The sequence below is a fragment of the Piliocolobus tephrosceles genome, chromosome 2, assembly GCF_002776525.5.
Source record: "Piliocolobus tephrosceles isolate RC106 chromosome 2, ASM277652v3, whole genome shotgun sequence".
NCBI lineage: Eukaryota > Metazoa > Chordata > Mammalia > Primates > Cercopithecidae > Piliocolobus > Piliocolobus tephrosceles.
Genome location: NC_045435.1, coordinates 81855502 through 81868069, shown reverse-complemented (window position 1 = coordinate 81868069; position 12568 = coordinate 81855502). Strand labels below are relative to the sequence as shown.

At 41.3% G+C, this 12568-nt stretch overlaps 1 protein-coding gene across 1 annotated transcript in view; it reads left to right on the top strand.

Moving 5' to 3' along the window:
- The window catches only part of CACNA2D3 (calcium voltage-gated channel auxiliary subunit alpha2delta 3), a 958661-nt gene that overhangs the window by 454295 nt on the left and 491798 nt on the right, over positions 1-12568 (top strand). The window contains exon 9 of the mRNA XM_023189561.2: positions 4970-5044. Coding sequence (XP_023045329.1) covers positions 4970-5044 — 75 coding nt within the window. The remainder of the gene's footprint in view (positions 1-4969; positions 5045-12568) is intronic.

Sequence of the window (12568 nt, the reverse complement as noted above, 5' to 3'; positions counted from 1 at the left end):
TTGAGCCCGGAGTTTGAGACCAGCCTGGGCAACATAGGGAGACCTTCTCTCTGCAAATAATAATAAAAAAAACTAGCTGGATGGGGTGGCATGTGCCTGTGGTCTGAGCTATTTGGGAGGCTGAGTCAGGAGGATTGCTTGACCCTGGGAGGTGGAGGCTGCAGTGAGCTGTGATCACACCACTGCACTCCAGCCTGGGTGATACCTGAATGAGACCCCCATCTCAAAAACAAACAAACAAAAACAAACAAAAGGAAAAACAGACCTCATGTTCTGATGGAATGAACATACTCTTTTACTAAGAAAAGTAAGAAAAAACGATTGTCACTCTACAATGATGGTCATGAGCAAACTTAGCCAGTGTTTTATGTCCCCAGCACACAGTAGGTGCTTAGGGTAAATTCAGTGAGCAAATAAAAACATGAAGAGTTCTGTGGCAGATGCATTCCTACATGGGGATTTGCCAGTAAGCTGGCTGTACCATCTTGGCTCCCTGTCTGCCAAAGACCCCGGTCCCCAGGAAGATTCAGAGGGTGGCTAAGAGTGGGACAGTGTGTGGCCAGACATCATGGGCTTGTCTTGGGTACGTAGACAGTGACATGTGCCTGATGACATGGCATCTTATCCCCAACAAATGCAGATCCCTGCTCTCCAGAGAAGGCCAAGGACACATGTCCCTGTTCCAAAGAGAGGGTCACTTTGCATCACTGACATCACCTTCTTCCTTCATAGCAAGCTCCAGCTCTGAGTGCAGAGTGTTATCTGTTGGCCTTTCCCTCTATGTAGCACACATCACACTCACACATATGTTTTCTTTCTTTTTTGTGCATTTGTGCCTGTGCGCCTAGATGCCTTTCTCATTCTTATGTGCCAGGTTCTGTGTTGACTATTATTTCATCCTCACAGTGAGCTCATGAGAGAGGTGCAGTTAGAATTCCTGTTTCCCCAGCACAAAAGCTGAGGCCAAGGTCCCCCAGCAAGCATGTGGCAGAGTCAGGATTTGAACCCAGGCCTGCCTGCCTCAGTTGCTTTAGCTCTACTGTTCTACCCTTGTGAGAATCAGAAAAGGAAAGCCAACCAGGAAGGAAGCAGGGAGAAGAAAGCCTACAGCGTCCGAGTCCCTGTGTGCTGTGTGGCAGCTTCTAAGCTCTTTAAAGGGTGAAAGCCGTGTGTCCATTTCCTCACCATGTGCTTGGTGGGCTGGACTGGACCCATTTCCAGGGCAGCCTGGGCCCACTCCTCTCTCCCTAAGAGACTCTTCCCATTTCCCAGAAATTTGCAAGAAGGACTAACCACTTGGGCAGGAAGGGGAAAGGTTAAGTACTTCTTTAGGGTTCAATCCTGGTAGTGCAGGGGAGTAAAAGCAAATTGTAGAAGGAAATGGCATCTATGTACATTGTATCCTTTTCTTCCTTAGACTATTGATATCAGATTATTTCATTAGGGATCAAGGAGAGCTATTTATAAGGCTGTTGTGTCTTAGGGCAAGAGGTGACCAAATCTTGAGTTGTAAATATATATGGCCCTTCCACATCATCGTTTCACAAAATAGAAATCTAGAGAACATACATAAAAATGCAGAAGCTGAAAGATTTCCAAATAAAGGACTGTGAGGAGTCTGGAAGCAGTTCCGTGTACAGGGCATCCTTGGGGTCCCCCTTGGAAGGAGCTGTTGGGTAGTGAGAGGAGCATGCACAGCCAGCAGGCCTCCTTGGTACAGCTGTCTGGTGTGCAGTTCCCTTACACACATGGCTGAGCCCGGCTCCCTCTGGTGATACAGACCAGATTGCTCGGCATAGCTTTATCCTGATGCAGTCAAGGGAAATTAGTCAACTGCAAGCTTGGATGATGCCACTAACAAGCTGGCTGGGATTCAGAAGAGTGGATTCCTCCACTGAGGCCATAGCACACACAGTGATGGCAAGCATGGTTTTGATTACTGCACATGTACCTCCCTGATGAGGTCAAGAACTCCTTGGTCTTCTTGACTTTTAAATCCCCTCTGGAGCCCCCACAAGTATAGACTTTTATATTAGCAAGGCAGTTTCAGGTCTGTTGCCTCACTCAGTTTCTGCAGGGGCCCCCAGAGGGAGACTAGAAGGTGAATTAGTATCTTCTTATGCATAAGATTCTGGGATCAGAGTGGCTTAGCAACTTCCCAAAGGCCACACAGTGAGTACATGGTAGAGACAGGACTTGGACCCAAGTGACCTGACTCCCACCTCAAACTGTACAACCCCTGGAATCAACTTTGAGAGTGTGTATTAGGTAGAATGTCAATGAAGTGATTCAATTTACCTTCAAAATGGAAGAATGAGAGGAAGTAAAACCACGGTGGGAACCTCAGTTAGGAAAGTTTTGGGCTCTAGGTTACAGAACAGGTGAGGAAAGGTTGGTTCAGCATACAAGCATCTGATAATGTCATGTAAGAAACCTGGAGGAGGGTGGCTGCAGCTTTTGCACAGTAGCTCAGTGTTATCTTCGGGGGCCCACACGGGCTCCATCTTCCTTCTCCGTCTTCCTTGGGCTTTGCATTCCATTCTTTGTCTTGTAACCTCATAGTTGCAAAATGGCTGCAGCACCTCCACAATAGCATCCCAAGCAGGAAGAAAAGAGTGGGTATAGACGAGTTTTCCCTTAACGTCAGGAAAACATTTCATTGAATCTGCCCATTAAACTTTCCCTTATGTCATGGTCATTTGCCCCTAACTGCAAGGCAGGCTGTGAGAGGTTGTGTCCAACAGAGGGGAACTGGATGGCTGTGGCTGGCTAAGACCCTTTGTGGTTCAGGCCTTAGAAATCAGTGTGCTGTCACCCTAAACCAAATGAGTCAGCAAGGGAAGTGAAGGAGAAGGAAGGGAATGGCTGTTTTCTCAGCAACTTCCAGGGTCAGTCCAACAGAGATTGAGAGCTCTGGAGGAGTTTTCCTTCATAGTGAACTGTGCAGTTGCTTCTTGGATCCTGAGATGATGTTCTGTTTGTTGACTAAAAGTCATACTTCCATTTCTCAATGGGTAACGTCATAAATATATTTTTTTCTCCATGCCTCGTTAGAGGATATTTAAGCCCTCAAACCATTGGGTATTTTTTCAAATGCTTTTTATATGACTAAAAGCAAAGATGAAAGAGAGGGCACAAGCCTGACTGATGGGGAGATCTGGAGGTTTGGGGGCCGGAGAGGATAAGTTGGGGGCATTGAAGTCCTGTTTTCAGTGGCTGTGAGGTCAGACTTCCTGGGTTTGAATCTGGACTCCACCACTCCTCACTTACTCTCTGGTGTCTTTGGGGGCAAGTCGATCATTTTTGCTGTGCCTCAGTTTCCCCACCTGTAAAGAGAGAGTGATTGGAGGTGCTTGCCAAATGATGCTAAGATAACCTACAGATGAAGTTTACCTGCTGCCTGGATGCAGTAAGTGCTCAATAACAGTTAATTGCCAAGGTCAGTATGATCACCACTCCTGCTTGCTCAGTGAGGCTCTCTCCATGGGAAACCTGATGCATCCCAGTTGTTCTTGAGCAGCGTTAGGTCTAGCCCCTCTTCGACCTGTCCCTGCAGTGTATCCAGAGGGATTTCTCAAGCTCATCTCTTTATTTCACTCACTCCCTTGCTCACAGCCCTGCATGGTCCTCGCTGACTTTAGTTTTAAAGCGCAAACTCCCTAGGCCAACATTGCTCAAGAGTTAGCTGGGTCTGGGAGAGATGGTTCTGTTCTCTTCTTCAGGAGCTCTGGGCCTCTCTGACTGCTAAAGTAGGTATACCATGACACTGTCATCAATCACATGGTCCTCAAGCACCTACTGTGGGTCCAGCCCTGTGCTTGTTGCAGAAAATACACTGAAGGACCAGGCATGGGCCCTAATGGTGTCATTCCACTTTGTGGTGGGGAATCCGGCCAACAGATAATTAGAATTTACAGGGAATATATAGAAGAGGGACGTAACCCGGTGCCTAGCCTGCACCAGAGGCTGCTTCCCAGAGGAGGTGGGAATAATCTGACCTAGGAGATGAACAGGAGTCAGCCAGAGAGAAGAGGTGCCAGAGTGATAGCTCAAAGCAGGGGTCCCAGCATTGGAGGGCCTGAAGGAAAAGAAGAGACATGTCAGAGGACAGCAGGGGAATAATGGCTGGCCAGGACAAGTTTTAGGGGAAGGCTGATGAGTAAAGATGCTAGAGTGTCAGCAGGACCAAGGGTCCAGAGCCTTGCAAAGCCCTGGGAACATTCATCTGCACAGCAGTGGGAGCTGTAAATGGGATTGACAGGAGGCAACATGATCAAATGTGTAAGGACCAGCCTCCTTGCAGGGCAGAGAAGCAGGCTTGCTGAGAGAAATTAAGATGAGACTACTCACATTTTTGCTACCTGGTTGTGAGCTTTGGGCAAAAAAATGTGGGGAGGTCCTATTCTGGATATTCTGGGATTGAAGTGATGGGAGGGCTGGTGTTGGCAATGTTTGGGAAATTGTGCATGGACAGTGCCCTGATCAGCACCCACATACCCTTGCAGAGTGACCAGGGAACATCAAGGCTTATTCTGTCCCCACTCATGTGTAAGCCACACATGTGTCTGTTGATTCCATGAACCCAAAGACAGTAGCTGGAGCTGTATCCACGCAACTCTGGGGTGCTCTTCAGCTCCCACCAGGACCATGGGCTGTTAGCCATGCTCAGGGAACTGCCAGTGTTTGGAGGCAACCCCAAAGAATCGTCAGTTAACAGGGTGCACCCTGAACCCTGCCATCTACCAGCATGTGCTCTAGAAGTTTCTCCTTCAAACAAGAAAAGAATAAAGTCTGTCTGTAGCACATAATCATAGTTGTCTAGAGGGACACCCATGAGAGAGTTTACCTTATGTGAATAAATATAGCCTGTGATTGTGCTGCTTTTTTGGGTGCGTATATCCTTAAATTATTAAGAAGTACCCTTCAATTCCTTAATTAAGTGTTCCTTCTTGACTGTTTTCCTTTGCAGTATAATGAGGAGCTTCACTATGTGGAACCTTGCCTGAATGGAACTTTGGTGCAAGCCGACAGGACAAACAAAGAGGTAGGGGCAGCTGCGGGGAGCATTCCAGTCATGGTACACCCCTGACTCCCTCATAGTGATTGTTTTACAATCAATCTGTCTTATCAAATGCACTGCCTTTTCATTGAGGCCCTTGGAGCCCCCATGTGTAGAATATTTATTAAGAGGCACAAAGAAAATCATGGCACTAAAATAATTACATTGAATTCAGAGGCTTACTAGTTCTGAAACAATTGCATCCACTTTTTGTCCTTGTACTCTAATAAACACAATGCTATGGTGTGCTTGATGCTTACTTTGACACTCTTAAAAGAATATGGCTCTTGCTGAGATTTCAAAGAAAATGGAACCCACTTGTTATTTCCCTTGTCCTTCTCACAGTTGGTTAAATGGTCATTGGGATAACTGTTGGGGTAACTTGCCTGCTATTAAAGGTAAGCCTTACAAGGATAGGAATGCCGTCTGCTCCCTATTGTATCCTCAATGTGCCGAGCATTTCCTGTTCCATCAATATTGTGGAACAAAAGGAAGATATGTTAAAAGAGAATCTTACACAGTGGGATAGAGGTTTTCTCCTCCAGTTTTGGAGTATCCTAGGAAAATTTCTAAAGTAGATTTCTGTAAAATAAATCCTGTTTCCCTTTAGCTACCTTTAAATTTGTTGGTACAGCTACAGCAACCACCACTATACCACCACTGCAGGGCCAGTTGAAAATTTCCCTTGAAGGTATAGCTGTGGCTGCAGCCATGTCACAGCTTCTGGGACTCACAGCTGCCATTGCCATGTTGATTTTCTGTACCTGATACACAGAGCTGCTCTTCCCCTGGAGAGCAGACCTGCATGAGGTAGCTGGGGGCAATGGCCAGGGTAGGCTTTTGTGAGGCACATTCTATGTGCTGGAGAAAATCCCCTGGCTCGTACTGTATTGATGCTATCTTAGATGCAGGTAGTAGAAGCACTTAATTTGGGTATCTTTGAGGAAGTGAACAGCAGAGGATTGGGAGAAATTCATTCCAGTTGGAACACAAAGTATAAAGTAAAAAATATACTAGAGTTAATAGCTGGACTTCAGTTTGAGGGGGAAGAAGCACCATGATAAGCTTTATATTTAGGAGGGAGGAACCAAGTACATTGAAGTTCAAAGAACAAGTGTAACCTGAGAATGCTCATTCATGGTTATTGTCTAGGCTAAGGTAGGAAAAGTGACTTAAGTCTATAGCCACACTTTTCTAGAGAATTTCCCGTTGTTTGACCATTGTGTAGGTGAAGATCTCATCCCTATTCCAATATTGTAATATTGTAATATCCTCCAGAGCCTCAAATAGGTGTTCAATCCTGGTGCTTGCAGTGTTAAACAGAACAGGCACTTAAATGATCAAAGCCTTCCTTCAGATTGCTTCCCAGAGGAACAAAGGACAGTATGCTCTTTGGAAATAGGAAGTTTTATGAATGAAAAAAAATCATTAGAGGAAATGGGCTAAGAAATTATCTTAAATTGTCCTTGAATTTATGGATATTGAAGACTGGAATACTTTTGAATTTAAAAACTAATCTGGACTTCTTATTCTGCCAATATGGAGTAACCATATTCCAATGAGGTCCTCACCTTTATAACTAAGAAGCCCTAGACATAACGCAACAAACAAGTATAGGTTGAGTATTCCTTATCTAAAATGGTTGGGACTAGAAGTGTTTCTGATTTTTCAGATTTTGGAATATTTGCATTATTCTTACTGGTTGAGCATCCCTAATCTGAAAGTCTGAAATCCAGAATGCTCCAATGAGCATTTCCTTTGGGTATGACCTTTGAGCATTATATTGGTGCTCAAAAAGTTTCAGATTTTGGAGAACTTCATATTTGGATCTTGGATTTTTGGATTAAAAATGCTTAATCTGTATAAGAAGACTTGAAAAGGAGAAAATGAAATGTCTAGGGGCTTTGGGTCTTAAAGACAAAAGGGAAGTTCCTTGATTTTCCTGTTTGACTCCCATATATCCTGAATAGAGCATTCCAGAATCTTCTCACCTGGACCAACAATAGGCACAGATTAAAAAAAAAAAAAAAAAAGTCCCAGAAAATCTTGTTCCTTCTAGCCAAAGGACCACAGAAAATCTTTGTGACAACACTTTTTCTACTCCAGCTGAACATCAATGGAACAACCAATCCTACATGGTTTCAGTGGGGCCAATTTAGAAGTTGATCTTTTGCCCCACGCATACTGCCTTGGTCCTTCTCCCACCTAGAATGACTGCTAAGAGAAAAGATGAAATCGGATCCAGAGTCTTGTAATATAAAATCCATAATGCCCAGAATGCAATTAAAATGCCAAGAACCAGGAAAATCACAACATGAATGAGAAAAAACAATCAACATAAGCCAGTATTTACATGAATTGGATGTTGGAATTACAAAATTGTTTTAACAAGCAATTAGGAATTCTCTTGCAACAAATAAAACAGTAGAAAATCTCCCAAAGAAATAGAAGTTATAAAATAGAGCCAAATGGAAATTATTGAACTGAGAAATACAACCACCAAATAAAAGCTCAGTGATCAGCTCAATAAAGTGAAGATGACAGCAGATAAAATCAGTGAATTTCAGGACAGATCAATAGAAGTTGCCCAATTTGAACAACAGAGAGAAAATAGACTGGAAAAAAATGAACAGTCTCAGGGACTTGAGGGACAACAACAAAAGATGTAACATTAATTACATCGAAGTCAGAGGAGAGAGAATGGTACTGAAGAGGTATTTAAAGATGTATTGTCTGGAAACTCCCCCAAACTGGGTGAAAGGCATAAGCATACATATTTAAGAGGTTATGCAAACTCCAAATAAAATAAACCTATGTAAATCCATGCCAAGACACATCAAAAATATAATTAGACAAGAAAAAAATATTGAAACAGCCAGAGAGAAAGGACACATTGCTTATATGGAACACGAATTTGAATTACATAGATTTCTCATATGAAATCATGAAGACAAGAGGTAAGTAGCATAGCATTTTTCAAATACTGAAAGAAAAGAACTGCCAACCCAGGATTCTATATCTAGTGAAAATATTTGTCAGGAATGAAGGAGAAAAAAAGGCATTCTCAATGGAAGTAAAACTGTAAAACTGTTGCTTGTAAAACGTACCCTTAAATAATGTCTAAAGGGAATTCTCTAAACAGAAAGGAAATAAGAAAAGAAAGCTTGGAAAATCAGAAAGGAGAGAAGAACATTGGAATGAGTAAGAAAATTACAATTAGAGTATCCTAATTGTTAGGCAATTCTTAAATTATGTTTGATAGTTGAAGCAAAACTGTAATACCATCTCGTGTGATATCCAATGTTTATGGGTGGAATACTTAAGACAATTATATTTTAAAAGTGTGAAGGGTAGGGGGACCTAAATAGAAGGCTTCTATACTTCAGTGGAAATGGTAAATACTGATATGAGTAGACAGTAATAAATTACATATATTTATCTTAATACCTAGAGCAATCACTAAGAAAACAATACAGAGAGTTATTCTTAAAAAGCAACTCATATGAAGGTAAGAAATGAGAAACAGAGGAATTAGAAAGAGGATGAATAGGAAAAAAATAAATTGGTAGACTCAAGTTTTAATATATCATTAATCACCTTATGTATTAGTCTGTTCCCACTCTGTTAATAAAGACATACCTGAGACTGGTTAATTTATAAAGAAAAAGAGATTTAATGGGCCCAAGTTCCACATAGCTGGGGAGGCCTCACAATCATGGCAGAAAGCAAAGAAAGAGCAAAGGCACGTCTTACATGGCGGCAGGCAAGAGAGCATGTGCAGAGGAACTGCCCTTTATAAAACTATCAGATCTCATGAGATTTGTTCAGTATCATGAGAACAGCATGGGAAAAACTCGCCTTCATGATTCAATTAACTCCCACTGGGTCCCTCCAATGACATGTGGGGATTATGGGAGCTCAAATTCAGGATGAGATTTGGGTGAGACACAACCAAAACATATCACCTGAAATTTAAGTGTTCTGAAGACCACCAATGTAAAGGCAGAGATTGTTTGAGTGGATTAAAAAAACTCAAACAGGCTGGGCGCAATGGCTCAAGCCTGTAATCCCAGCACTTTGGGGGGCCGAGACGGGTGGATCACAAGGTCAGGAGATCGAGCCCATCCTGGCCTACACGGTGAAACCTCGTCTCTACCAAAAAATACAAAAAACTAGCCGGGCAAGGTGGTGGGAGCCTGTAGTCCCAGCTACTCGGGAGGCTGAGGCAGGAGAATGGCGTAAACCCGGGAGGCGGAGCTTGCAGTGAGCCGAGATCACGCCACTGCACTCCAGCCTGGGCGACAGAGCGAGACTCCGTCTCAAAAAAAAAAAAAAAAACTCAAACAAACATGATCCAACCATATGACCATATGATGACTATAAGAAAGAAACTCACCTGAGGCCGGGCGCAGTGACTCATGCCTGTAATCTCAGCACTTTGGGAGGCCGAGGTGGGTGAAACACGAGGTCAGGAGATCGAGACCATCCTGGCAGTCATGGTGAAATCCTGTCTCTCCTAAAAATACAAAAAATTAGCTGGACATGGTGGCACATGCCTGTAGTCCCAGCTACTTGGCAGGCTGAGGCAGGAAAATCGCTTGTACCTGGGAGGTGGAGGTTGCAGTGAGCTAAGATTGCACCACTGCACTCCAGCCTGGGCAATAGAGTGAGATCCATCTCAAAAAAAAAAAAAAAAGAAAAGAAACTCACTTGAAATACAATGACAGATATGTTGAAAGTAAAAAAATGGGGAAAATATGTACAGTGCTAGCATTAATTTTAAAGTAGGAGTGATCATATTAATATCGTATAAAGTCTTCTTCAGGGCAAAGAAAATTACTAGAGACAAAGAAAGGGATATTTCATAATGATAAAAGGATCACTCCCATAGAAAAACATTACAATCTTAAGTGTGTTTGGACCAAAATACAGTTTCAAAATACACAAAGCAGAAACTGTTAGAGCTAAGGATAGAAATAGACAGATTTACAATTATAGTTGAGACTTGTACATTCCACAGTCACCAATTGATAGGCTACTGTACAAAAAGTCAGCAAGGATATAGAAGAACTGAACAGCACCATCAACCAGTGAGATTGAAATGACATTTATAGAGCACTCTATCTAAATAACAGCAGAATACATGTTCCTCTCAAGGACCCATGGAACATTAAGCAAGATAAAACATATCCTGAGTCATAATAGAAACCTTAAAATTAAATGTTTAAAATTGTAGAATATAATTTTTGATGAAAATGGAGTACAACAGGAAATTCATAACAGAAAGACAGCAGAAAAATCCCCAAACACTTAGAAATTAAACAGTATACTACTAAAAAAATACTTGGGTCAAAGAAGAAGTCTTAAAAGAAATTTTTAAAAAATATAAATCTGAATGAAAACAAAGACTACATATCAAAAGAGGTGGAACAAAGCTATAGCAGTGTTGGGGAGAAATTTGTAGCACTATATACTTACATATTTAAGTTCTCTGATGTTTGGAGTTTCTACCTCAAGAAATTAGAAAAAATCTTGCAAAATAAAACTAAAGCAAGCAGAAGGGAGAAAATCATAAAGAGCCAAAGTCAACTAAATTGAAATAGGAAAACAGTTGAGAAAAATCAGTGACACCAAAAGCTGGTTCTTTAAAAATAAATCAGTAAAACTGATAAACCTCTACCAAAACTGATAAAAATAAAAAGAGAGGGGCAGGCACAGTGGCTCAAGCCTGTAATCCCAGCACTTTTTGAGGGCGAGGCAGGCGGATCACCTGAGGTCAGGAGTTAGAGACCATCCTGGCCAACATTGTGAAACCCCGTCTCTACTGAAAATGCAGAAATTAACTGGGTGTGGTGGTGCGTGCCTATAGTCCCAGCTACTCAGGAGGTTGAGGCAGAAGAATCGCTTGAACCTGGGAGGCAGAGGTTGCAGTAAGCTGAGATGGGGCCACTGCATTCCAGCCTGGCGACAGAGCAAGACTCTGTCTCAAAAAACAAATTTAAAAAGTAAAAATAAATAGAGAAGACAAATTACCAATATCAGGAATGAGACAAAATATGCCACTACTGAACCTACAGTCATTCAAAGGATAATAAAATACTATTATAAACAACTTTACACTCATGAATTAACGACTTAGAAAAAAATTGATCAAATTCTCAAAGCCGCAAACTACCAAAATTTAACCAAGATGAAGTAGATAGCTGGAATAATCCTACAACCATTAAAGAAATTGAACTGATAATTTAAAAGCCCCCTCTCCCCATAAAAAAAAAAAACATTTTCGGGTCTAGATGCTTTCACTGGAGAATTCTACCAAACATTTAAAGAAGAATTCATGTCAATTTTACACAATCTCTTCCAGAAAAATAGAAGAATAAAGAAATCACCCCAGCTCATTTTATGAGGCTAGCATTTCCCTGACAAACCAAAGATAGTGCAGAAAAAGAACAATATTTCTCAGGAACTTACATGCAAGAATCCTCAACAAAATTGTAGCACTTCAAACTCAATGATGTATATAAACAGTAATATGCCACCTCCAAGTAGGATTATTTTAGATATGCAAAGCCAATGTAACATCCATCTCGAATCAATCAATGTAATCTGCTATATCAGGCTGAAAATGATAACTCATATGATCATATTAATTGACTCAGAAAAAGCATTTGATAAAAAAACCCATTTATAATTTTTAAAATGCAAAACTACTCAGTGCACTGGGAATGGGAAGTAACTTCTCCAAATTGATAGAAACCATCTACAGAAACCTACAGGTAACATGAAACTTAACAATGAAAGTTTGAAAGGTTTTCCTCTTAAGATCAGGAACAGGTAAGGATGTCCACACTGACATTTGACAAAGTATAAGTTTTAGTCAGGCCAGGAAAAGAAGTAAAAGGCATATGGGTTACAAAGGAATAAGTAAAACTTCCTATTTTCAGATAACATGATTGTGTATGTAGAAAATCTCAAAGAATCTACACACAAAGAAAGTATTATTTTATTTGTAAGACATGGGGTCTTGCTGTGTTGCTCAGGTTGGTCTTGACCTCCTGGGCTCAAGTGATCCTACTGTCTCCACCTCCCAAAGTGCTGGGATTACAGGTGTGAGCCACCACACTTGGCCTCTTTATTATTTCTTACAGTTACGTGTGGATCTATGATTACTTCAAAATAGAAAGTATAATTTAAAAAAATCTGAAGTAGGTGAGGAATTCTTGAAGAGAAGCTTTATGAAATTAATGTGAACAGTTATATAATGTGTGTTAGGTTGCTTTAGTTATACAAAAGAAGTACTGATTGTGGTTCACTTTCTAATGGCAGGAAGTTTTGATATTCTTACTTTATGGGTCTTTTTATTTGGAGAAAAGCTCAGATGACAAAGCATTTATTTTTTCATTAGTATCTGGGGATATGTTTAAATAATGCTGAGCTTCATTACATGAAACTTTAAACCAGTTTCCATTTTTACCATAAATTTACTGTTAGGTCATGTTCATTAGGACT